A 27,286-nucleotide genomic window follows, 5' to 3' on the forward strand; every position below is an offset into this window, starting at 1 on the left:
AATCTCCCCTAGAGTGTGCCAGGAGATGTCTTGCCAAATGCAAGGTGCTTCTTTTGAAATGAGATTCAGAAGCAATACAAAACACAAGTGAGTGAGAAGATTAAAGATTTCATTGTAAACAGCAAGCAATATATACATACCAAGCAAGTGCTTCATTCTGCCACTGGAAAGCCCTCAAGAAGCAGTAAAGTAACTCCCCCAGGTAGCCTCAGTTGGCACGGCCCCGCGACCAATTGATCTGTGCCATAGCTGCCAAGTCTCCCGTTTATCACGGGAAATCCCCGTATTTAAACCCGTTTCCCGCTGTTATCCCGAATAGAGAAAAATCCCGTAAATCCCCTGGATTTCCTACCTGCCAGGTAGGCTCCTTCTATGCATGTCTGGACATGCGCAGAACCGATTTCGGGTGCCGCTCTGCCCATGTCTGGGCACCGGAAATTGGGCAGAGCGGCACCGGAAGTCGCTTCTACGCATGTCCAGACATGCATAGAAGCGACTTCCGGTGCTGCGCCGCTGCTGATCCCAGATTTTTCTTACTGGGAGTTGGAGGGTATGATCTGTGCACGAACCTCTCCCTAACTCTGCCCCAAACCATCCAATTTATAGCTAGTTAGCCTGTGTTGCTTGCCCAACTGGCTACAGTGGTACCTCGCAAGACGAATGCCCTGCAAGACGAATTTTTTGCAAGACGAATGCATCTTGCAATCTGATGGTGACTCGCAATACAAATTTATTTTGTGAAAAATTCATCTTGCGAATCGCGGTTTCCCATTGAAATTTAATTAATGCGTTCCTATGGGCAAAAAAAGAAATTTCAATGCATTCCTATGGGAAACCGTGATTCGCAAGACGAATTTTTCGCAAAACGAATTGCGAGGTACCACTCTATGTGCAGATCATTCATTAGCGGCTACATGCAGATTATTCATTACTGGCTATGTGCAGAATTATTCCTTAGCCACCCCCTCCCAGTGCTTCACTTTCCCCAAACAATGTCCAACATCAAAGAAGTTACCTAGCACTATCCCTTCCTCCCAATTGATTGGGACATTAAAGGCTTTTCTCATGCCATCAAATAACTTAGCAAGGGATAAGAAGGGGGAAGGAAGCAGAGGCAGGAAGGGTCACCATGTCAGATCACTAACTCCTCGAAATACAATTGATCTTCTGGATAGGTTGCCCATACAACTCGGTGAAGGCATAGATCCAAAACAAGCAAAACACACTGTTGCAAAAGTTGGGCGCCACCCCAAATCTCTGCCAAGCTGTGGCAAGTTTCTAGGGAGTCCAGGCAATACCCAAGGGTATCCCTGTATCCCTGAGAGAATCAAGATGCAGCAGAGGCTGTCATAGCTTTAAGAAATAGGATTCATTCACATATTGTCATGGACTGGTTGGATGCAGAAGAATAGTGGGGGGGGGTGTCAGCTGGGGAAGCCCAAGAGAAGAAGGCTCAGGGTTCAGAGCCCAGGGAATGGTGGTGGGATGACGACGAGTTGTAAGAGGGAGAAGACTGAGAAGAGGAGTTGTTGGAAGCTGAAGGGGTAACTGGGCTTAGTGAGCTGGGGGAGTCTGTGGCAGAGAGAAGTCCCGAATCAGAGGCAGAAGCTGAAGCAGGAGAGTGGGTTGAGGGAGGCCAAGAGGCAGAGATGAGTCCAGTTGATGAAGATTCATAGGTATCTCCTCCTGCTGTGACAAGCTCCCCTCCACCCTGGTCTCTCAGAACTAGAAGAGGCAGGAAAAGAGTGGTGGAGGCTCCTCCCCCTCCCAGCCTTCTCCCTTTTCTTCCTCTGACCACTCATCATTGTCCCACCACCAGTCCCCAAGCTCTGAGCCTTCTTCCCTTGGGGGTTCCCCAGCTGGGTTCTCCCACCATTCCTCTGCATCCTACCAGTCCATGACCTATATTTTCACCTGAATTTAGATGGAGGGAGTACAGTTCTTACAGCATGGTCATCCCCAGAGGGGTTTGTTCCCCACAGTAGTGCAGTTCATGAGTGCAAGGCATATCTCCCAGTTGATATCTTGCAGTACCAATAGCCTTCAATCTTTACGTGGTCTGCCAAAAACCCTCCGCAATTTTCAAGTGGTCCATAAGGTGTTTGGGAACCACTGATTTAAGGCATGCTGAGTCATAGAATAATAGAATTGTAGGGTTGGAAGGGACCACAAGGATCATCTAAATCCAACCCAAATATTTTGTCCAACTTGGGGTCTGAACCCACAACAATCAGATTAAGAGTCTAGTGCTCTCCCAACTGAGGTGTCAATGGCCTGTATTATTTCTTAATGGCCCTACCTTAGCCAGGTCATTTTAGTTAGGCTAGCCCAGGAATTCCTCTGCAGTTAGTATTCTCCCTTCATATCCCGAATAACCAAAATCTTATAATTTCTCTCCGCTGTTTACTAATAGACTCCGTTACCTCCTAGCTGTATCGATACACTAGACCTGAATCGTTAACACGAATAGAAATCATTAATATTGCAGTAACTGAAATAAATAAGATTTTGGAACGCAGATACAAAAAAAAAACAATCGTCAAACCATCAAATCTAGCACCCCAGGAGGAGGGCACCTAAATTATTTAATTTGGTATTTGAATGATAGGACTTTAGTAATTGTATTATAATTTGGCATTGTGATAATGAGACTATCATTGGGTGGGAATTGAAAACTAATAAAGCTTATTATCATCAATACACTAGACCTGAATTCTACCCTCTTGGGTGTTAGGGGAGGAATGCAGGAAAGATCAAAGGAGCACAATGATGCTCTGACCTCACTTCCGCTTTGCCAGCACAAGCAAAGCAGGGTGTAAGGACAGGAAATTCTCTCTCCCACCTTGTCTTTTATGGTTGTGGCCTGAATCGTGAGGATTCCAGTCAACGAAGTGTGGAGTTGCAGGACTCACCGGAAATGTGGACCTTCTAGGAAGAGATGGAGAAAGGAAGAGACGGGGCATCAGGCTGGTCTTTGTGGGGGGGGCAAGGACAAGGGAAAGCTGGAAGGGGGAAAGTAGAAGGGCTAGTTACGCTGGCTGCTGTTTTTGCTGTCCACAATGAACAGATAATCTTCACAAGCCCCTCTCCTTTCATGCCTTTGAAAGGCTCTGCTTTACAGATTGCAGAAAGAAGAATTTTTGACAAGTAGTGAAGCAATTTAAGCAACGGAACCAGCAATGCTTTTCTGCAGGGATGGAGGAAATGGGACCACCTCCTATTAACCCTAGCCTGCATGGCAAATGATCAGCAATTGTGGGGATTGTAGTTCAGCAACATTTGGAGGGCCACACAGGCTCCCAATTCCTGCTTTGATGCTCTCACATGATGGGTTGCAGGTGGCACTATGGCATAGCTGTCAAGTTTTCCCTTTTCTCAAGAGGACGCCTATTCAGCATAAAGGAATTTCCCTTACAAAAAGGGAGAACTTGACAGCTATGCGCTGTGGTCTAAACCACTGAGCCTCTTGGGCTTGCCGATTGGAAGGTCAGCGGTTCGAATCCGCATGACGGAGTGAGCTCCCGTTGCTCTGTCCCAGCTCCTGCCAACCTAGCAGTTCAAAAGCACACCAGTGCTACTAGAAAAATAGGTACAGTTGTTGCAGGAAAGCAAACGGCGTTTCCGTGCGCTCTGGTTTCCATCACGGTGTTCTATTGTGCCAGAAGCGGTTTAGTCATGCTGGCCACATGACCCGGAAAGCTGTCTGTGGACAAACACCAGCTCCCTCGCCCTGAAAGTGAGATGAGCGCCGCAATCCCTTAGTCGCCTTTGACAGGACTGGAATCATTATTCTTTGTGGAAAGAAGAAAAGAAAACCAATAAAAAAATTATCCCCCCCCCCAAAGGGCTTAACCTTCCTTTGGCTGTGTTCTTGTAAAGGCGAGATCTAAATTGAGGAAAGGAAATAAAACAATCCTGTCCAGTGCACAATCCCAGTCATTGCCCAGCAGGCGAACAGCTGGAATTGAGGAATCAGCATTCTAGAGATACTAAATAGCAAATAACATTCCAGTCAACCCTGACCTCTGGTCTCTTGTTTCCTGTTTTGATCGCCTGCCTTCTGCGCAGAGGCAACGTGGTTTGTACTTTGTGTGGCGCAAAGGGGAAGGGGAGGGCGTTGGACTCCCATCCATTAAAGGCTGAGCTGAAAATATACCCAAGTGGGGGCTCTTAAATGAAGCCCTTCAAAGAAAGTGCAGGATTAGACTGGATTAGCTGACGACGTCACAGAGCCACACACAGAATGAGTTATGTAATGCGATTCTCTCGACTGCAGTTCCTGAGAATGATAGAAATGGAAGGGAACCTTGTGTGGTTTCACTAAATGGGATGCACAACAGAACTAAGGAAGAACAGGACCAAGAGGGGGGAAAGGATATTTTGACAGGATGTTTCCCCAAAAGCTCACTCCCATTCAAGTGTGTGTCGTTGTTATTGGCATCCATATGTCTCAAAGGACTGCGACCTCCCCAGGGCACAAGTCTAGGCAGTGTCTAGTCTAAGGAGGTTCTGGGCTACCCACAAGATAAGTCCCCTCTCTCAGCCTCGCTGATGTGATCCAAGGGAGAGCAAAGCAGGATGTCTGGCAAACGTCCGATTTAGGAACTCAACTCATGATTTGTATCGGGTTAACTCCTGAGCCTTTTCTTCTCCCACAGGTATTCTGCAAGGCACTGGAGGTTTAGAATCACAGTTTTCCTTCTCCTAGATGTCAGGGTGACATTTTGGCAAAAAAAACCCTACATTGTGCAATTCACTCAAAGGCTGGCAAATGCACCCCTGAAACTATTAGCAGTGAAAGCGCCACATTTCACGATAGGCCCTAAAATGAGTCATCGGCGCCCTGTCACTGTTTCGGCAAAAAATCTGACGTAGTCCGATTCAATCGAAAAACCATGCCAAACACCTGCAAATTGCCCCCTGCAATGTTTGGCACTGCCATTCTTCTTTAGTTGGGACCTCACTCGTTTCCCATTTGGGAGCTAATAAAACACGGGCCACAGTAGTGGCATACATAAATAATCCTCTCTTCTTCTTCTTTGACACTTGGGAACTTCTATCTGAATTATCTCCAACTGAAAGGACTCTGGTTATTTTGGGAAAGTACTTTCAAAGATTTTTTTCCCAACTCCACCACATATGATAGAACATACCCTCAACCTCATTGCATCTCCAGCACTTATCAAACTGCATTTTCTGGACCAGCAGGCCCATAAAAATGATGGACTGCCCCAACACTCCAGTCCTGAACATAGTAATGAGCAACCAGCGGAAACTCCGAGAAGTTCTGGGTTAAGTCCCTAGCATTTTCAGCTACGAAGATGTCAAAGCTGGGAAACCCCAAGCTAACACCAAATGTATTGCTCTGCTTTCCTTTGCACCACATTAGTGAGGTCAAGAGGCAGGTCTTGTTGTCTGGGCAGCCCAGGATCTCCATATACACTGCCTAGGCTCGTCCCCAGAGAGGTCACTTTGGAGCTGCTAACACAGCAAAAGCAATACAGGAGGCAGCAGTTATTGGCCTCTGCAGCCACAGCAGGCGCTGTGATTCTCCAGCGGTTTGACTTCACCCTTGAAGGTGCACTCCATTGTCTCTCAAGACAGACGGAGGCCAACAACCAACTTGCCATTGCAAAATTCAGAAATCTGCCAATTTTGAAGAACGGCCATGTTTCTACTCCAAGTAGACTTGCTAAAAGGTATAAGACTGAGTTACATAAGCGCTGGAGATGTACTGAGGTTGAGGGTATGTTTTGTCGTATGCAGCAGACTTGAAAAAGGGTAAAAGAGTATTGGGAAATGATCCATAATCCCCCAAAACAGTCCTTTTCATTGGGGAAAATTTAGACTGAAATTCCCAGGTGTTAAAAAAAGGTTATTTATGGCTTGTAGCTTCATTTAAACATGGGCTTATGGTTTGTTCTTCCCAAATAAATTACGAGCAACATTTGCTTTCTACCCCTAGATTATTTGGAGATAATCAAGCCATGAAGCCAGGTTTGAACAACACAACAAACTGGACTCTTATGGTCTGGCAGAGCAAGAGGGAGGGAGGAACACCACAGAGTTTTTGCACCAATATACTGCTTGTTCATATTAAACCTTGGTTTGTTTTAAACCCTGGTTTAATGTGGCATGCAAACCAGGGCATTATGAATCCATAGAATCATAGAGTTGGAAGAGACCACAAGGGCCATCCAGTCCAACCCCCTGCCAAGCAGGAAACACCATTAAAGCATTCCTGACAGATGGCTGTCAAGCCTCCGCTTCAAGACCTCCAAAGAAGGAGACTCCACCACACTCCTTGGCAGCAAAGTCCACTGCCGAACAGCTCTTACTGTCAGGAAGTTCTTCCTAATGTTTAGGTGGAATCTTCTTTCTTGTAGCTTGAATCCAAACTGTAAAAGAAAGATACTGACGTTTTACTGGGTCTTTTACTCATTGTAACACTTTAAAATCTTTACCACAAGCTCCACCCCCATTTAACTAAGCTTCTATTCTGTCCTAAAAATAATCCGTCTATTTTTTTCCTGGGAGAGAGGATCTTTTCATGTGATTATGATAAAACCAAAAGCATTTGCTTTCTCTGTACAGAAATAATCCTCTTGGCTAAGGCTCAGAATCGAGTTGTGTCTCCGCTTCCCTCGGTTATTTGCAGAAATCTATTTCTTGCACATCCTGAAATTGATTTTTGAGGCCTAGCCATTGCTGCTCCTCTTGCTGCAGGCCAATGCCCCCTTGCTGAAAAGAATAGAAATAAAGGGGTGAAGTTAAGATTTGGACTGGGGTTTTGCTTTGCCCAGAGCCAGAGTCAAAGATGTTACAAATCTGCAAAATGTCTACAAGGCCTCATGGGAGAAAAGGGGGAAGGATGAGTTCTAAGCAGATTTGCACGTTTATTTTCCAGTTCTGACATATGCAATTGAGTCTTGCCACCTTCTTAAATGCTTTGACGGCTGCTGTGTGTGAACAAAGCTGCCTAAATTCTCATTTATTTGGGGGGAAGCAGAAGGCAGGCTAATCCTGTTTTATGGATGTTTTGAGAAATCTGGCATATTAGAATTGAGGGGTGTGTTCAAATGAGCAGGATTATTGAGATTCTAGCCTTTTACAGCCGTCACAAAAAGACTTTCTAAGTGGTCTAAAGCCCATGCCTAACCGTGAAGCAGTAGAGGCAGGGGCATAGCATCAGGGGGCCACTGCTGCTCCTGGGGCGTTGGCCCTGGGTGAATTTGAGGGGGGGGCTGCTGCTCACAGCACCCACCCCAGCCAGCCCTGCGCCACTTGCAAGGCTGGGACGTAGAATCATAGAATCAGAGAGTTGGAAGAGACCACAAGGGCCATCCAGTCCAACCCCCTGCCAAGCAGGAAACACCATCAAAGCATTCTTGACATATACCTGTCAAGCCTCTGCTTAAAGACCTTCAAAGAAGGAGACTCCAAAACACTCCTTGGTAGCAAATTCCACTGTCGAACAGCTCTTACTGTCAGGGAGTTCTTCCCAATGTTTAGGTGGAATCTTCTTTCTTGTAGTTTGAATCCATTGCTCTGTGTCCGCTTCTCTAGAGCAGCAGAAAACAACTTTTCTCCATCCTCTATATGACATCCTTTTATATATTTGAACATGGCTATCATATCACCCCTTAACCTTCTCTTCTCCAGGCTAAACATACCCAGCTCCCTAAGCCGTTCCTCATAAGGCATCGTTTCCAGGCCTTTGACCATTTTGGTTGCCCTCTTCTGGACACGTTCCAGCTTGTCTGTATCCTTCTTGATCTGCGGTGCCCAGAATTGGAGACAGTACTCCAGGTGAGGTCTGACCAGAGCAGAATACAGTGGTACTATTACTTCCCTTGATCTAGATGCTATACTCCTATTGATGCAGCCCAGAATTGCATTGGCTTTTTAAGCTGCTGCATCACACTGTTGACTCATGTCAAGTTTGTGGTCTACCAAGACTCCTAGATCCTTTTCACATGTACTGCTCTCAAGCCAGGTGTCTCCCATCCTGTATTTGTGCCTTTCATTTTTTATTTTTTTGCCCAAGTGTAGTACTTTACATTTTTCCTTGTTAAAATTCATCTTGTTTGCTTTGGCCCAGTTGTCCAATCTGTTAAGGTCATTTTGAAGTGTGATCCTGTCCTCTGGGGTATTAGCCACCCCTCCCAATTTGGTGTCATCTGCAAACTTGCTCAGGATGCTCTCAAGCCCATCATCCAAGTCATTGATAAAGATGTTGAATAAGACTGGGCCCAAGACAGAACGCAACACATAACTGCAACGAAAATGATTATTCCCCGCTCCCCCGCCCAAGTGTTAGCTGATGCTGTTCAATTAATGGTTAGCACCCAAGGAGGAGAATTTGATTTATTTTGCATTTAAAGGTGATTCTGCCTCATTTGTGCTTTTCTGGAAAAACACACAAACCGAAACACAGCCAGTCGTCAAAATCCACACTTCTCTGAATTTTGCAATGCAGTTCTGCAGCCAAGGAATGTTTCTCAAAATGCATACGCCAGAGGGAAGTTTGCATAAATATATATAAAAGATGCAAGCATGTTTTATACTAGGGGAAGTTGCTTTGAGTCTTAGGCAAAAATGCATGCAAAATGTTTATATTCAGGGGACATAGCACTAAAATGCTGTTTAATTTTCGTGTGGACTTCTTTAAAAAAATCACAAACTGATTTGGAGAACTGAATTGAAGATTGGGAAAATGAGAAACAGAGAAAAACTGAAATGGAGAAATTAAGGCTGAGGAAATAAGGACTGGATCAGAAATATGGAGAAAGAGAGGTGCCCCCCCAAAAAATTCCAGTTTAAATTACCTGCTCTCTATGTAATTTACCCCTTGTTAAAGTTTCACCTCAAGTAAATAATTGCCTTGACCCAGTACCCTGAAGCAAGCTTCTTTAAAAATCTCCAGACCTAATCCAATTGATGAATATGGCTCATCCTTGCGGACATTTAATCTGCTCCACTTCTATATAAAGAATGCCTCAGTAATTCGAGTCAATGAGGTCTCATTCTTACTCTCTTGGCAAATTTGTCTCTGAGCTTTGCTATTTCAGATTACAGAAGAGAGCTCACAGGATTGAATTCTTCCCCGCAGTGAGAAAGGTAAAAGACCATTCCCTGCATGCAGAAAATTAAATATCAAGGGGAGATATTTGCAACGATAAAGTCACCTCAATCCCATGCCCACAGAATTCTAATATATATAATTTTATTTTATAATTTTCAGGGCTATTCTAAAGTGCCCTGAGAAGCCTCTTTTGCAGATGAAAATAACTTTTGAGAAATTGGAGGACAGATTTTGGCGTACCAGTGGAACACATCTCCACTTGCATATAGAAAGGCTGGTCTGCCCACAGAAATAGCATGCACTACCCTATAGCTGCCCGTTATGGAGGGCTTAGAGAAGAATCTAGTTGGGAAGCTAGATAAGAACTTTATTGTCTTGCTGACTGAAGGACAGAGCAACAACAGGAAACTCTTGACTCTATCCAGCGCCACCTAGTGGCAAAGCTATATAACAACACTATCCACACTGCAAATGTCAGCAGTAAAAGCACCTATCAGTGATTTGATAGGGGATGTCCACATTTGTCCATTGCATGTGAGGATCTCTGAACTGAACAAAAATGGAAAACGAGTAAGGTCCCAACCAAAGAAGAATGGCAACTTAAACTGTTGGAATATGCACAGCTTGCAGACCTAACATATAGAACAAGAGTACAAGAAGAACATACGTTTAAAGAAGATTGGAAAATGTTTATTGAATATAAGGGGGGAAATTGTGTACACTTGAAAACGTTGGCAGCATGAAGATAAATTCAACAGTGTAAATAAGTTTTGATGGATGTAATAATGGAATACTGAATGGTTTAGTTTATATAAAATACACAGGGATTTATGCTATGCAAAATGAACCATGGAAAGAGAAGGAGTCATTGAGATTGTAAGGTTTTCTCAATGAACATTCTAAATTGCAAAACAGAAAATTTAATAAAAATTATATATATACCATATTTTTCCATGTATAAGACTAGTTTTTCCCCTAAAAAATAACATGGGGGCGTCCTATAGACGAAAAAATTCAGTGTGTGTGTGTGTGTGTGTGTATGTGTGTGTGTGTGTGTGTATATATATATATATATATATATATATATATATATATATATATATATAGGATCTCTGAACATTACTCCCCTTCCTTTTATTTATTTGAGGAGATATTAGTTTTATCTTAGAGCAGTTTCCTGGTACTCAGCTCAAAATAGGCTGTTCTTGCTGCTTTCTCTGGGTATGTTTTATTATTTTACTTACCCTGCTGTTACATGACGAATAGGATTGCAACACAGTCAGTAATTAAAGCCAGCAATATCCTCTTGGCAGGGCGACCCAGCCTCGCAAAGCCGCGCTGGGAGGGTGGTGTGAGAATGACGTCATGTGCCCTTCAATCACAGCCGCGACCCCAAGGGCCTGGGATCGAAGTGTGCATGGCTTCTCATGCCATCCTTCTCTTGCTGCCCTCCTCAAAGCCGCCCTGAGCATCACATCTTTATCAACGACTTGGATGATGGGCTTGAGGGCATCCTGAGCAAGTTTGCAAATGACACCAAATTGGGAGGGGTGGCTAATACCTCAGAGGACAGGATCACACTTCAAAATGACCTTAACAGATTGGACAACTGGGCCAAAGCAAACAAGATGAATTTTAACAAGGAAAAATGTAAAGTACTACACTTGGGCAAAAAAATAAAAAATGAAGCATAGCATCTAGATCAAGGGATAGCCATGTTCAAATATATAAAAGGATGTCATATAGAGGAGGGAGAAAGGTTGTTTTCTGCTGCTCCAGAGAAGCGGACACGGAGCAATGGATTCAAACTACAAGAAAGAAGATTCCACCTAAACATTAGGAAGAACTTCCTGACAGTAAGAGCTGTTCGGCAGTGGGATTTGCTACCAAGTGTAATTTGTCCGGACACTGAGGTCCAGCTCCGAGGGCCTTCTGGCGGTTCCCTCCCTGCGAGAAGTGAGGTTACAGGGAACCAGTCAGAGGACCTTCTCGGTAGTGGCACCCACCCTGTGGAACAGCCTCCTATCAGATGTCAAGGAAATAAACAACTACCTGACTTTTAGAAGACATCTGAAGGCTTAGGGAAGGTTTAGGGAAGTTTTTAATGTTTGATGTTTTATTGTATTTTGAATATTTTGTTGGAAGCTGCACAGAGTGGCTGGAGAAACCAAGCCAGATGGGCGGGGTATAAATATTATTATTACTATTACTATTACTATTATTATTATTATACTGAACTCATGGGCTACTGGCTGAGAGCCAGCAGACAGCAAAATTACATTAATAGAACAAAATAGCTGCAGGAGAGCAGCAACAAAATAGCAAGCAAGATCAGCCAATATTGGTGGACTAGCCTAAGAAAATGGCTGCATGACTTGGCTCTTATGGAGTCGGACAGGGCCACACCCACCTCCCAGATCACATGCAGGGGGAATAAGGAATGTTGCATTTGACTGTAACAGTGGATTACATCCCACAAGAAACGGATGATTTCTCAGCAGTAAAAGTGGAGGCGGGAGACAAGGGAGGGGGGGAAGCATTTTCTTCCGCTGCTTCTTCTTTTAAGGAGTTAACTGGAGCTGAAATCACACCGTCCGGTAGAGAAGCGTTAAGCAATTCTTGACATGTACTAATGGTAATAGGATATCAATAATTTAGGAAATTAATCTCTTGGCGAGCGATCTCCCCAACTCTACATGTCAAAAGGAAGCAGTGACACCTGCTGTTTACCGAGCACATCTAAAGCACACTTTGGGGTTCCTCCCCAGCCCTCGGTTTAGTAGCCATTTTTAATTAAGCAGATGGCCACAGAGCTCTCCTAAGGTTCCCAGTGAACAGAGCTATGCTTTTGCGCTAGCGAGGGGGAAAGCCTTCTGTGCAAATATTTGGTTTCAGCTTCAAATGCAAACATGCAAACACCCTGTCATTGCACCCGCCGGTGCTAATTGCTCAGCACATAATAATAATAATAATAATAATAATAATAATAATAATAATAATAATAATTCGCCGTTTTCAGCCTCCAGAGAAGATACAGAAGCAGGGTGCGGAAATCAATGCATTGAATTGGTGCTTATGAGACTGGCAAATAGCACTCCAGACTCATCCCGGACCCTGCGAGAGGGTAAACATATCCACACACGTATATTGGTACAATTCGCACAACAAATATGAAATCTGTTTAATAAATGGCAAAGTTCCATTGTGGATTTTTATCCGATTCCATTGAGATAGGTTCGCTCCCGGCCGGGGGGGGGGGGGGGGAATCAGCTTTCAGTTGAGGATGATCACAATCTTCTTTAAAGAGCAAACCTAAAACTGCAAACACATTTTGTGATGTGGGTATGTTTTGCAATATCTTTTTTCCTCCCACTTGGGGGTGAAGGCAAAGGGTGGACAAATAGCAGATAGGCAGAAAGTTTCTCAGGCATTTCCCTGTTTTCCTGCAGGTTCCCAGAGGCAGCGGATGCTGGTCTATTAGGGCGAATGAAGCCCTGCCCCACCAAGATCAGTCTGCCCTCACTTGCCTGCCAGCCTGAGCAGGGCAGAGGGTGGCACTGAATGTCAGCTGCCTCCTTCCTAGTCTCAGTGCTGCCTTTGTATAATGAAACAAGGAGGAGGATGGAAACAAATGCAAAATGAGTTTGCCCTTCCTATCATGGGCTTTAGTTTCACTTGTTGCTTCCTCCTCCTCGCTTTCTTTCCCACCCCCTAAATTTTATTCACCGTATTTTGCGCTCCATAGGATGTACCTGACTATAGGACGCACCTAGTTTTTCAGAGGAGGAAAACAAGAAAAAAAAATTTGCTTTCTTGTATTGTCCTAGGCATAGCAGCCAACGCCTAGAGGCCTTTGCCTCCCCCCATTAAATACTTGAGGGAGCTTACTTTGCAAAGGGGGGAAGCTCCATTTTTTAAGGATCAGCTCAAAGTTGTGCAACTTTTTTTGGAAATGTGAAAAGCCCCATTTTGGGGGGGGGGGTCCAGCTCAGAGCTGTGCATCTTTTTTGCAAAGGGGGAAAGCTCCATTTTTTAGAATCAGCTCAAAGTTGCTGAGTTTCCTTGCAAAGGGAAAAAATCCTCTTTTCATGGGGTTCAACTCGCAGTTCTGCAGCTTCTCTAGGAAAGGGACCCATTTCTACAGTTTCCAGACAATCTAATCAACCAGTTATATGTCTCCCTCTGCAGACAACAATTGAGGCCTAGGCAAGGGGCCGGGAGGGGCCGGGAAGGGAGCTAGCTCCCTTACCTCCCTCTCAGATCTCTTGCAATCAGCTGCTGAGCGGGTTCCTTTCTCTTTCCCTCTTGTTAGCCTTTAGCTCTTTATTTTTTAAAAAAGCATGATCTGTCTTTAGCCCCTGGGCAATTCAGCTCCAGGGACCACACATCCACTCCATAAGACGCACAGAAACTTCCTCTTACTTTTTAGGAGGAAAAAATGTGTCTTATGGAAAGAAAAATACAGTGTGCTTTTCAGGTTTATACATTTCACGACCTAAACTGTACAGTGGTCCCTTGGTTCTCAAACACCTTGGTACTCAAACAACTTGCAACCCAAACACTGCAAACTTTTTGCGAACTTTTTTCAAAAGCCGAACGTGCTCCGATTTGCATGCCACACCTCCGTTTTGAGTGTTATGCTCAGGTCTGTCTGTTTTTGCTATTTATTTTGCGTTTTTGTTTTTGCGGCACTCATTTGGTTTTTGTGACTGTGTGGAACCCAGTTCAGCTACTGATGGATTGATTGTGTGACTGAAGTACATTGTTTATTGCTTTCATTTTATGGATCAATGGTCTTGTTGGATAGTAAAATTCATGTTAAATTCATGATTTAGGGATAGTTTTTAAAAGTCTGGAACGGATTAATCCATTTTGCATTATTTTCTATGGGAAAGCACTCCTTGGTTTTGGAACGCTTTGGTTTTGGAACAGACTTCTGGAATGGATTAAGTTTGAGAACAAAGGTACCACTGTACAGAACTACCTAAACTGTAATAGAAACTTATTCATGTATGCTACTACAGCAGCAAGAAGGTTAAGGGTAAAGGTAAAGGGGCCCCTGACCATCAGGTCCAGTCGTGTCCCACTCTGGGGTTGCGGCGCTCATCTCGCTCTTTAGGCCGAGGAAGCCAGCGTTTGTCCGCAGACAGCTTCCGGGTCATGTGGCCAGCATGACAAAGCTGCTTCTGGTGAATCAGCAGCGCACGGAAACGCTGTTTACCTTCCCGCCAGAGTGTTACCTATTTATCTACTTGCACTTTGATGTGCTTTCGAACTGCTAGGTGGGCAGGAGCTGGGACCGAGCAACGGGAGCTCACCCTGTCATGGGGGTTCGAACCGCCGACCTTCTGATCAGCAAGCCCTAGACTCTATGGATACAAAAAATTATGGAATATGCAGAAATGGCGAAACTTACCAGAAGAATAAGAAATCAAGATAAAAAACTTTTTATAAAAGAGTGGAAATGGTTTCTTGAATATTTACAGATAAATTGTAAATTGTAGATAAAAACATTGGCAGGATTTTTGTGATAACCTGTAGTTTCCTAGGAGTATACATTTAAAGAAGATAAATAAATAAATAAATAATGAGCAAACTAAGTTAATTTGCATATGCAGAAGATATTAAGAATAAATTTAAGGAACTGCAGAAAGAGGAGGAAGTCAAGTTTTGAAATGTCAAAAGGATTGTAAAGTCAGTGAAATGTATAAACCTAAAATGTATAGTTTGTTAATTTTTTAAAAAAAGGTGGATGAGGACTGAGCATGCTCAGTGGGCACAGAATCCTGACTGGCAGTTGGCGGACCAAAAACGGGCAGGGAGGTGCAATAGAATGTGTAGCACTCCGCCTTACAACAGATTGTTGCAAATCCTACTTGTATCAATCATTTCCGACCTTATCATTGCCTTCTGTATCATCAGGAGCTAGCATTTTTTGGGTGTGTGTGTGTGTGTCCAGATATCCATATTTTTACAGCCTCTCTAACTCCCCAAACGATAAGGGCTTTTCACCTGACATTTTCTAAGACATTTTCAGAAATTCCAGACATGCAACTTTAATCTAGATTCACTCCGTTCCCCGCACACAAACACCCCCAAAATTCTATCTAGTGGGGAGCACCTCCCCTTTGCAGGAGAAGTAGGTTGCTTACTCACAGCTACTAAAATTGTTGGTCAAAAAAAGAGAAAGTGGGAAGGGAAGATCCAAGTGCTGAGAAGATCCAGACTTAATTATATGCTTCGATTTGAATCACACAAAGTGGTGTCTTACTCTTGCTTCCTTTATTCAAATCGAAAGAAACATGAGACAAAAAGTTTCCCTGCGTGAGTAATTCAGACCTAGTTTACGGTAAGGGACGCTGAAAGCAACTTGTCCCATGTAGGCAGAAAACTAGTCTTTGCAAGAACTGTTTGATCTTGCTTGGGAATTGGAAGTGTGGCAGGTGGGGGGATGGAGATGGGGAGATATTTTCAAAGGATGGACCACACAGTGAAGTGGGGCGTTTGTAAGTGGCGTCCTGAGAAAGAGGGAAGAGGAAGCCCTATTGTCCTAAACTTTACCAGCCAGCAGTTGGAAGATCTGCCATGCTTGGTGGAAATCTGAGCTTTTGCAAAAGACAGAACAGTTCCAAGGTTGCAAAAACTAAATCTGCACCTCCATCAAACAGGCCAGTTGGGACTGGGAATCCTCGGGGACCATGAAATGTTGAGTGCCTGATGAAAAAGAAGAACAGAAAGAGAAAAGGGGGTAGAATAAACTTCCAGGTTGACTGGCAGGGCCCAAGTGTCAGCTTGTAACATGGTACCGCTCCCTATTTATTTTATTTATTGAATTTATATACACCGCCCTATACCTGCAGGTCTCATATTGGGCTTTTGTACGATGCCCAAAATACCTCCCCACTCTGGTTTGGCTTACATAATAGTCTGAAGAAGAAGCCTAGTTTCATACAAACAAGGAAAAGTAGGAACTGCTGAAGAGACAGCAGTCACTTTGCGATTCTTCTGGCTGTGCTGAGAGTTCCTGACATTTTTCATTGCAAAATCATCATCCCCCCCAATGTCTATTTCTCTGTCGAGGTCACACTCGACAGAAAACAAACAAACAGGTAGACAGCTGAACTGTTCTTTGAAAAATTGGAGACCTGTTTAAATATCTCTGTTGCATAACCTTCTTACATTTCTGGCTGACTGATTTGTACCGATAGCTAGACATGGGAGTGCTTCTGTGTGTGTGCAAACCTCAAAAAGCAGCACTGGCATTCAGTGTCCCTGGGATCGGGGCCCTTTTAGGGCGCTTTGTACCCCGCCTCTCTCCTCATGCCTTTGCACAAGTTTCTCTAGCACTAGTAGTTCTCAAGAGAACATGTCACCTAGGGAATAAGACCTCTCCGTCTCTGAAGCAACAAATCCTAGATTATCTTCTGCACAAGCACACACTGTACGTTCCAGGAAAGGACCCGGGCCAGCAACTCACTGTTCAGAAGTCTGAGCACGTTCTGCTCTAGCACTAGCTTCTGACTCCAGCAAACCTCACAAGGTCCTTGCAATACAAATATTAAGACAGGGAAGTTTCCACTGATATCTTCAAGTGCAAGCTACATTACAACCAGCTCATTCCCCAGCGCGATGGTTTCCCTCTTACTCCACATCACTTCCCCAACACTCTTGGTGACTTGCAGATTGCATCCTCAGAATGACATAAATAAAAGTGGGGGAGCAGTGCAAGCTCCAGGATTTGGGGTGCCCTCTGGCATGGTACCCTTCCCCTAACCAGGAGGTTAGACCGGTGGTTCCCAACCTTTTTTTGACCATGCCCCACCTAAGCATCTCTAAAATCCTGATGCCCCCTCCCGAGACATAAAGGTAAAGGGCCCCCTGACCATCAGGTCCAGTCGTGTCCGACTCTGTGGTTGCGGCGCTCATCTCGCTCTATAGGCCGAGGGAGCCGGCGTTAAAGCTGCATCTGGCGAATCAGAGCAGCGCACGGAAACGCCGTTTACCTTCCCGCCGGAGCGGTCCCTATTTATCTACTTGCACTTTGGTGTGCTTTCGAACTGCTAGGTGGGCAGGAGCTGGGACCGAGCAACGGGAGCTCACCCCGTTGCAGGGATTCGAACCACCGACCTTCTGATTGGCAAGCCCTAGACTCTGTGGTTTAACTCACAGCGCCACCTGGGTCCCTCCTCCCGAGACATTTCAGAATAAAATACAGATTCAAACAGACAACTCCCCAGGGAAGGGAGACCGAAGTGGTATTTGTTTAGTCATGGCTATGTTGATCTTTGATTCGTATGACTGCTGAAAGAAACTAACTTTGCCACGGCCACTGTGATATCACTGGACTTGTCATCCAGAAGATATTTGGTATAGTAGGCTTCAGATTGACCCGGCCGATTTGCCAATAGTGGTTTAATCAATAGTTCCCTAGCTTGATCATATTGTCCGCAATGCAATAAATGCAATGCATTCACTGCTAATAACTCATTCTTGAATTGTCTCCCCCCCCCTTAAAAATCAAATCCCCCCCAGTTGGGGGTTAGACATACAAACCAACAATTCTATTTAGCTGCACACTGATCTTCTTGGTGTTTTCTGCAGGAAGTGGCACCGGTAGCGCCGTTATGTTAGGGCAGGGGGCCTTCTGCTGGTTTGCAGACGCTGGCAAATGCCTACTCATGCCATCCTCTGGAGCTGGAGGAGAGCAAACATTCCTGCCTCCCATGGGGATGAAATCTGTTGGAACTGTATGGCATGGGCTATGAAAGAAACTGGTGCCAAGCATGAAGTTCAATACCTATTATTATTATTAAATTAAATTTATATACCACCCTATACCTGGAGGTCTCAGGGCAGTTTTACTAGAATGCTGGACCTAGAAAGGCAAGAGGTGGATGTTGTCTGCATAATGGCAGTATCCTTCCCTTTCAAAAATTGCAAATCAAAAGCAGTTGTTTATAGTAATCAGGCCTGCTTTAAATACATCAATACTTAAAAAGAAAGAAGCCAGCAGTAAGTTTACACGTCCCTTCCCCATCTGCTGATTTTGTTTTTATTTAGTAGGATTATTTGACATCATACTGCTTGCTGCCAGATGGTACAGTATGCTTTTCGAAGTGACCAAGCGAATATTTGTTAGGATGTTCCAGCACGCCTCCCCCCCCCCCAACCCACCAAGGTTCCAAAAATAGAGGCAACTTTTTCCACTTGGACAAATAAAAAAATGTTATTTGTAGCAACCTGTTTTGTTCTATTCTTTGCCTTTTTTAAAAATGGATATTGTGAGAAAATAATTTCTGTTCTTATTTAGAGCTCCATTAAGGAAGGTCATGTCCCACGGGATTTTTTTAAAAAACTCTCTCCCCTCTTAAACAACAGGTCCCTGTACATTTTTGATCATCACCTTTATTTTATTTTTAAAATGTGGCTGACATATGGAACAGGGAGCCATTAAGAGTTTCACCTACAAAGCCCTCTCGGGTTTTGATTCAGCTGTTGGAGTGCAGATATTTAAGTCTCTGGCTGCTGGTAAACCTCTGAACTCTGGTTCCGTTTAAAGATTGTTTGGCCAGCAAAGAATGCATATATTTCTCAATCAAAAGTCTGTTCAACAATTAAGGGTTGTGTTCCCAGACTTCTACTTTTCCTGCAATATCATGGGTGTCATTTAGGTATTTTAATTCTGGACTGTACAACTGCAGCCTTCAACGGGTGAATCATGTTTTTGAAATCTAGGTTTCAGGTATGGTGATAATTATCTGAGGAAATTAACATAATATATGGGATTATTACTTCAGATCCCATCTTCAACCATACAGCATTACTGGATTCAAAATGGCTAATTTAAAAGCCTATAAGGAACGAACACACACACACACACACACACACAAGATTTATTCTTAATTTCTAGTAAGGAAACCATCCATATTGGCCTACAAAGAAATTGGCAACAGCAGCAAGCAGAAGAGATGTCATTTTATTGACAAAATATAACCATCAAACATAAACGACATCAGGAAAAGCTAGATGTTTGCATCATGAATTAGGCCTGAAAAGAGATTTGGGGCTGTGTACAAAACTCCAGCTCCACTTGCTCAACAGACCTCCATGCCCTTGATGGAAATTCCTTTCTCTCTCCTGTTCCCACAGAAGGGGGAGGAGAGAAAATGGAGGTACCATTATGCCAGTGAAATTGTGCATCGTTCGATACCGCCTTTTGCATTTTTCGACAATTTTAGCAGAATTGAAGCGTCCCCTTACTAATATTGGCTTTATAGATTCATCCAATGTTCCGAGCTGCCTTGCCATACAGGAATTCTACAGCTGACATTGCATGCGACACACAGTTCATTTTGTAACCTGCTTTTAATACATGACTAACCCATCGGATGGTTTTAAGCTGTTATTTCATCAGCCAAGTAAGGTAACAAACCTCCATTAACTGCCACCGTTGCATCGCTGCATTCTGGCCCATCAGTCTGTAAAACTTCCTAGAGAAAGGTTTTATTACAATGTATTTATTAAATAAGTATTTATTTATTTTTTTCAAAAGGAAAAAAATACATGTTTTGATTTGTTCCAATTTCTGCAGCCGTCTGTTCCCATTTTTGAAAGCAACCATCCTAAGGATGGAGGCAGTGATCCAAAGAAGATCTTGTGCATGTGCAAAGAGCCTTCAGTTGTGCGGGAGGAGCTGACGTACTTTTCCAACTGCAGCTCCTTGTGCGAAGTCAAATGTTTCTTCCGGACAGGTCCCTCAAGAGGTTTTTCAGTGGGGGCAAGGAGATGGGATGGGGTGGGGAAACCACTGAATGCAAGCACATGTGGAACGCAGAAACACTTGCAAACAAAACCTAATCACGATCTTCCACGATATAGGACAGATCTAAAAGCAGACTGGCTGTCTCGACGGCAACTTGTAGGCCGTTCCTTTTCGCCGCAAAGCAGTCCAGAACGGGATTGTCGGTGGAGGTTATGGAAGACTCGCTAACACAACTCTGAGGGGGGAAAGGAAGAGAACGGTGTTGCAGGATCTTCCAACCGAGACCTTGCTGCAGGTCACAAAGGCCACAGCCGCACCTCTGAACTACGACGTCAGACCAATCGGACCCACTAGGAACATCAGGTGGAACACTCCAAAAATGTCCCCATTTTGTATCGGTGAGAACGTCACCGCTGTCATGCTCTAGGCAGCGAGACACAGATTCTAGCGAGTCGCAAAAGGCATCGGCCACCAACTGGAACTCTGGCCGAGAGCAGCACAAATTTTCCAAGGTGCTGCATGTCACAGCACAACTCTAAAATAGGAAGGGGGTGGGGTTAAGAAAACTGTTGTTACTCCATGATCTAGTATGTTATGATGAAGATACAAAACAAAGATATTCAACGTGCAGAGCAATCCTATGCATTGTTTACTTAGAGCAGGCATCCCCAAGTCGGCCCTCCAGATGTTCTGGAACTACCACTGGTCCTGTTAGCTAGGGATGATGGGAGCTGTAGTCCCAAAACATCTGGAGGGCCGAGTTTGGGGGTGCCTGACTTAGAGGTACGTCTCGCTGCATTACTCCCAGGAAAATGAGCATAGGATTACAGCCTCCGTATAGGGTTAGAGCCATAGAAGCAACAATAGCATTATTTTTAGAATGCAAGTGTCTTAAATTAATATTTTGCCTGGAAAACAATGTTAATTACAATTCCACTCACTTTTATTTATTCGTAAATGTCACTGGGGTGGTTCCAGACTTAGTCATACTCAGAGTAAACCTAATGAAATCAAAGTCCGTCATGACAGTCTAATGATTATTTATTCTTCCTCTTTCTGTATTATTTTAAATTTACAATAAAAATAATAATCACGATGACTGATGAAAGTACTCTTATTTTAATAGCTTTACTCAGAGTATGATTAAGTCGGGATCCAAACGGTTAAAGACTGTGTACTCAGCAGCAGGAGACTCAGGTGGTTTGCAATCCAACAGAACCACCTTCACCACTGGGAGTGGCCATCGGGACCACCTAAAGGATCTTCATTGGCTCCCAGTGTGTTTCCAAGCACAATATGAAGTGTTAGTGCTGACCTTTAAAGCTCTAAGTGGCCTCGGCCCAGTGTACCTGAAGGAGCGTCTCCACCCGCATCGTTCAGCCCAGATACTGAGGTCCAGCGCCAAGGGCCTTCTGGTGGTTCCTTCACTGCGAGAAGCGAAGTTACAGGGAACCAGGCAGAGGGCCTTCTCGGTAGTGGCACCCACCCTGTGGAATGCCCTCCCTTCAGATGTCAAGGAAATCAAGAACTATCTGACTTTTAGAAGACATCTGAAGGCAGCCCTGTATCGGGAAGTTTTTAATGTTTGATGTTTTAGTATGTTTCGTTATATGCTGTGAGCCGCCCAGAGTGGTTGGGGAAACCCAGCCAGATGGGCAGGGTATAAATATAATAATAGTAATAATAATATATTACTCGGGGCTCATTCTGAATTATTATTAATGGTAATAATACAAGTAATGGATTAATTTTATGACTCAGACTGGTTTCAGACACTACACATCAGATAAGTGATGAAGAAATGTCTCATCTTTATGAAGACAAAATCATTCCACGCAGTTTCAATTTACAGCAGGAAAAGAATTTTTCAAAAAGCCATTTACGCAATACCGAAGAATGAACGAAATAGATAGGAGAGTAAATGAGGCTGAGGCATTTCACTAGAATGTGCTGATCGGATAAGATTTTAAGAAGTGCTTGTGTGTTTACTTTTTTCCCCCAAAAAAGAGCAATACAGGCTTGAGGACGATACGGCTCAGACTACTCAGTAACACAGAGATATCTGTGGTGCTTTGTAATCCAGGCACCAGAGAAGATATCTGCAAGGTGGGGGAGAACCTGCTTTTCTCTCTCGTCATTTTCCAGGCCAAAATTACCCTTCCCAAGCAGGGCAGAGGTGGAAGATAGGGGGAGGTTATATGCCTTCCTCTCCCCTAACTCTCAACGGGGGATGAAAACAACTTGGGAAGGTTTTTGTGCTGGAGTTTTCTCTGTGTGGGAGGCAATTTTGAGCTGACAAGGGAACAAAGAAGGAAGGCGAGAGCATCTTCCTTCGCTTCACCCATCCTGGGAGCCCACCCATGCTGTTTTGGATTTAAACAACAGCAGCGGCAGCAACAAAATCCCCAAACCATACAGGGTTTTAAGAATCGTAGGAGTTTAGAGCCTCGGTAAGGTGTTTCACCTCCGCCAATAAACCAATAACCCTCAATGCTCTGAGCGGATTTAAGTGCATTAAGCAGCTTTAAAAAGCCACGCAGATCTCAGCATACCTTGTGCCTTATGTAGGAGGACAAATGAGTTTCTGTACAGCCGCCACCTAACAGTACCCAGGGGTTGGAGACAGTTAACTGCAAAACATGCTCCGCCGTTTGACAAGCCAGCTAGGAAAGAAGCAAAGAACTTCCTGTTGTCATTGTTCTTTAAGCCGAGGAAGAAAAATCCAGGTGAAATAAAGAAATGGTTTTAAAGTGGAGATCTCCTTATGCAACCTACCTAAAACAAAAAGCCAGTCACTCATTGTATTTGCATCCGCCACATTCCCTTAAGGAGCTCTGTGTAGCAGACATAAGGCTTATCCCGTTCTGTCCACAACAACCTTGTGAGCTGATTGAGGCTGCGAAGTCCTGACTCGCTGACGTCACCCGGATACCTTTACAGCTAAGCAGAGACTTGAACCCAAGACCAACCACAACCGGGAGGCAACACATTGGGGAAGGCTGATTTAGGCAAAAAGTCTCGCTCAGCTGCCGCCAATTTTGCTACCTATGCAAATTAGCTCAAGAAACCTCACTCTTAAACGCAATGTTGTGCCTCCCGATAGCATAAGGCCATTACTGCTCGAAAACTGCCTCCTTTGTTTTAATGATGCATCCCCTCAACGCTTCTCCAAGAATAGGCATTGCAGCCGATATTTAAAGAGATGACACCTACCCTCAGCTCCTCCCATGCAGTTTCATTCCTGCTACAGAGCACCAAGCTGCAGACAACCGGGTTGTCAGGGATTAGATGCAGGAACCGTTTTGAAGCAAACGACTCGGCCCGCAAGTCCTTCAGGCGGCCATAGCAAGCAGGGGACAGAAATTGCAAAGAAGGCATTGGCTGAGAACCTGTTCAAAGGAGGGGAAGTAACGGCATGGCATTATCTCACGAACATTGCGCGTAGCATTGCCTGCAACCCAAGTGAATTGAACAAGTTTCATAGGCAAAAGTATGAAAGGGCCTTTTCTGCAGTGGCTCCCTGTTTGCAGAATGCTCTCTCCAGGCTAGCGCCTTCATTAGACACCTCGAGGCGCCAGGCAAAAACGTATTTCAAAAATGTAGGGGTGGGCTCATATCATTTTGTATATGGTTCTCTTAATTCTTATTCTTCTTTCGCTGGGTTCTAGCCCAGGGATGAGGAACTTCAGGCTGGGGGAATGTGGCCCCTCACCTCTCTTACCTGGCCCTCAAGACTTTCCCATAGAGGTCATGCCCCCTTCCGCCTCCCTCTCCCCAGGCCACCCCCCTCATTTGTCCTGCTTGGAGCCGTCCCTCAGTGTTTTCGCCTAGCTGGGATGTGTTTCTCTTCCCTCTTGGTTTTAATGTGGGGTTTATTGTCTGGGGTTGTTTTTTTTTGTCTGGTTGTAAGTTGCTTTGAGTTGCCCTGGGCTAAATAAAGTGACTTTAAAAATTAATCATAATAATAAATAATAGATCCTTGCATTCCAGTAAGGGCCCGTGCTTGCCTGCATGGAAGAGAGGAGGTTTTAGAAAGGAAGAGAGGAGGTTTTCCGAAAGGAAACAATTCACATTAGTTCCTCTGCCCACAAGGTTGCCTAGAGAGAGCTGGGCTGAAAAATGTTGCCGTCAGTTATATGTACCACTATGTGCCCTCTTAAGGAGCCTCAGTCTAGACTGGTGGTTCCTAACCTTTCTTTGGCCATGCCCCAGCTAAGCATCTCTAAAATCCTGATGCTTGCCCCTTTGACGTATAATTCTTATTATTCAATTATTCTTATTATTTTCACATGGAAGAAGCCTAAAAGGCCATTAACTAGGTCTAAACAAGCTTCCAAATTACCCCCCCCCTTAAAATCACACTTCCAAATTACCCCCCTTTAAAAACCCAGGTGGCGCTGTGAGTTAAACCACAGAGTCTAGGGCTTGCTGATCAGAAGGTTGGCAGTTCAAATCCCTGCAACAGGGTGAGCTCCCGTTGCTCGGTCCCAGCTCCTGCCCACCTAGCAGTTCGAAAGCACATCAAAGTGCAAGTAGATAAATAGGGACCGCTCCGGCGGGAAGGTAAATGGCATTTCCGTGCACTGCTCTGGTTTGCCAGAAGCAGCTTTGTCATGCTGGCCACATGACCCGGAAGCTGTCTGCGGACAAATGCCGGCTCCCTCGGCCTATAGAGCGAGATGAGCGCCGCAACCCCAGAGTCCGACACGACTGGACCTGATGGTCAGGGGCCCCTTTACCTTTACTTTAAACATGCTTCCAAATTACCCCCCTTAAAAATCAAATAGCGCCCCTGTGGGGCGTGTGCCCCTCGTTGGGAACCACGGGTCCAGACGTCGGTTTGCTACGTCCATGAAAACTACCCTGCTGGTGAGTTCAGGTACAAAAGGGAAATGGAGAATGCAAGCAAGTTCTCTCAAGAGGCTGAACACCTTCTCACCTTTGATAGCTAGACAAATTCTACAAAAACTGGGTTGCCTCATCACTGTTTATCCTTATTGCTGTCTATTAAATTGATATACATCATCGTAGTTGGGCTGCATCATCAGAGCCAATGAAGAGCCATGTGCACCATTAGCTACATGCCGTATATTTGAACGACGCACCCTCATTAATGAACCAACACATGGGGATGGAATGCAACGCATCGGAGGAATTGTCATGAGCAAGAATTCTGCTTATAGCATTACTCTTCCCCGAGAAACAAACCATGAATCTTTCAAGATCGAAACCTCTTTTTTTAAAGTCTTTCACATGATTGGAAAAGAACAAAAACCTGCTCGTTACCTGTCATTTGCTGCAGCGGCTCCATCACTGCCGCCCCAACTCTTTCTACAGCCACAACATGTTTCTCCTTCAAGTACTGCTTCAAGGCTGGGTGGATAACCTTTTGACACACCACAAGGCTCACACCATCGTCTACCATTTGTCTGCCTAAATTGAGCAACCGGCCTATGACTTCCGCTTCCAGACACACTCTTCGATGGACAAAGATGGCTCCTTCTCCCGTGTCGGACAAGTCTCCTGACAGGGACAGAGAGAAAAGCGCCATCTTGATTGCGCACGAAGTAGCTGTTCTGACGGGAAGCTCTGCGGTCAGATTCAAGTCGGGTGTTTCAATCAGAAGTCCAGGATAGACCGCAGAATCCATAGCTCTCCTAGCTTTCACAGGTATATAAAGACATTTCCCGAACGCAACGCTGCTCTCCGTGTTTTGTGGGATGATGGTCAACACAAAGGCCTTTAGCACCAGAGTGCTGATATGATCTGCCTCGCTCCTGCTAAGCATGCAGGCCCGTTTGCTGGTCAGCACACTGCGCACCAAACAGAGAGGGATCTTGGAGCTGCCGAAATCCACCGGCATTCTACAGCCGCACGCTTCGGATGAGAGATAGTCGACGCACAGGCTCAAGAGGTGCTGGCTGATTTTAATGGAAGTGCACGGAGGAACGTTCAAGGCTCGGATTTTTTCAAGCAGGCTGCAGCAGAGAATGGCCGTGAATAAGCCGCAGTCGCCAAAACACGAGAGGTGACTCTGCACGGAGGCTGTCAGAAGTCTTAGCACCGGGTGGGTGATGCAGAGGCCACCGAGCAACGCGGATGACTGCGATGTGGTGCGGACATATCCTCCCATACCATTGTGGAGCTGTTTAAACCTACCTGTGGGGCCATAGCAAGACTTGACTATTTCACTGAACACAGACAGAACACAGCTAACGGCTTCCTTAGTCAAAGGTTCGCTGGTACATAATGAGGGCTTTTTAGCATCGAGGCGAGACATTTTTCTCCCCCCCAGGTAAGATTCCAGTCAGGACTTACTACACCCTGTACAGCTGTCTCTTCTTCCCGGTATTTATGGAAATGTTAAAAGGAAAAGAAGAAGAAAAAGGATAGGTTTCCGTTTCCACAAAGCACATTTAATCAACTATGAAGTCAGTGACAAAACAAATGCACACTTGCTATGTTAGCTACCAATGTGATGATGCAGAGATTGCTTCATTCGTCAAGACCCTTTGATTTAATTTCCAAGCTTGATTTAGCAGAGGACTTTGCGGCTCGTTGAATGAAATAGGTCCCAAGATGGACACCAACAAATGACAGTCCAGCCACGAGGAGCCAGTTTTTCCGAATCCAGCTGATCTTCTTCATCTCTTTCGTTCACGTTCCGAAACTCAAATGAACAAAGTGAAGCGTACCTACAGGTTTTTTTTAAAAAAAGAGACGGGTGGTGAATGAGGCTGCCATTAGAGGCACAGTTACATACTGTATTTGTTGTAGATATTATTCAATGAGAGCCGCGGGCAAACAGCAGGTCAGCTCAGCATAGTGTATGTGATTATACCATCATGTGCATTCAAACTGGTTAAAAGGCCCTCACAAGTCCTTCCCTGTATTATCGGTTATGCAAGCACAATGCAAAAATCCCATGTTCTTTTAAAATGCTGGGAGGGAGAAACAGTAACCAAAGTAACCAGCCAAGGAAACACCCTAATTTTGAATTGCAGGGCTTCATTTCACCTATATTTTGGCGTACGAAGCAGAAATGTGACCGAAATAATCACGCATTTTCTCAGCTCACATCTTAGCAAGACTATTCATGCCAAACAGATCACTCTACCTATCTTTTGAACACAGCTTGGGCTCATTTAAAGTCCTATCATGAATTCGACAGGAGGCAAACCATGCAATCCGGTATCCCATAACTCTGGCTGCACGAGCAAGGTGTGTGAAAAATTGGAAACATCCTGTTTATGCTAGGGAACTGCTAGAAAAACGAAATACTAGTGTGAATCCTTAGACACAACATGCCCCAGTGACAAGATGTTAGGGGGCACAGCTGAATGGCATAGACTTTAATGGTCTTTTCAGGAGCCTGATATGTCTTTGGGCTGGACTCAGTCTGACCACTATGTTTTTCCTCCCTTATGGTTTTGATTTGG

At 44.6% G+C, this 27,286-nt stretch overlaps 2 protein-coding genes across 3 annotated transcripts; both read right to left on the bottom strand.

The window, feature by feature from the left end:
- Positions 1 to 18,254: 18,254 nt before the first annotated feature.
- Positions 18,255 to 26,128, bottom strand: MKKS (MKKS centrosomal shuttling protein). Of its 2 annotated transcripts, none has more exons than XM_035110081.2 (4): positions 25,134 to 26,128; positions 23,061 to 23,236; positions 22,400 to 22,510; positions 18,255 to 20,082 (listed from the first exon to the last, which is right to left on the bottom strand). In XM_035110081.2, the coding sequence occupies exons 1-4, from the start codon at positions 26,125 to 26,127 to the stop codon at positions 19,939 to 19,941; spliced, it is 1,425 nt and encodes a 474-aa protein (XP_034965972.2). In that variant the 5' UTR covers position 26,128; the 3' UTR covers positions 18,255 to 19,938. The 2 variants fall into 2 exon arrangements, with proteins under 2 accessions (XP_034965972.2, XP_034965971.2); XM_035110080.2 differs by having other exon boundaries at positions 18,255 to 20,382.
- Positions 26,129 to 26,153: 25 nt separating this feature from the next.
- LOC132591879 (uncharacterized) lies at positions 26,154 to 26,495 on the bottom strand. Its single transcript, XM_060272422.1, has one exon. It carries the CDS (start codon positions 26,493 to 26,495, stop codon positions 26,343 to 26,345), a length of 153 nt encoding a protein of 50 aa, XP_060128405.1. The 3' UTR covers positions 26,154 to 26,342.
- Positions 26,496 to 27,286: the final 791 nt, after the last annotated feature.

The sequence above is a fragment of the Zootoca vivipara genome, chromosome 3 (genome assembly GCF_963506605.1).
Source record: "Zootoca vivipara chromosome 3, rZooViv1.1, whole genome shotgun sequence".
Taxonomy (NCBI): domain Eukaryota; kingdom Metazoa; phylum Chordata; class Lepidosauria; order Squamata; family Lacertidae; genus Zootoca; species Zootoca vivipara.

What these genes read in the sequence shown, in the direction of transcription:
- LOC132591879 (XM_060272422.1), bottom strand. Translation starts at nt 26,495, where the DNA reads ATGAAGAAGATCAGCTGGATTCGGAAAAACTGGCTCCTCGTGGCTGGA.
- MKKS (XM_035110080.2), bottom strand. Translation starts at nt 26,127, where the DNA reads ATGTCTCGCCTCGATGCTAAAAAGCCCTCATTATGTACCAGCGAACCT. An exon ending in GCCGCTGCAGCAAATGACAG is followed by an intron (nt 23,237 to 25,133) that starts GTAACGAGCAGG and finishes TCCTTTGAACAG; the next exon opens with GTTCTCAGCCAATGCCTTCT. An exon ending in CCTCCTACATAAGGCACAAG is followed by an intron (nt 20,383 to 22,399) that starts GTATGCTGAGAT and finishes TTCCTATTTTAG; the next exon opens with AGTTGTGCTGTGACATGCAG.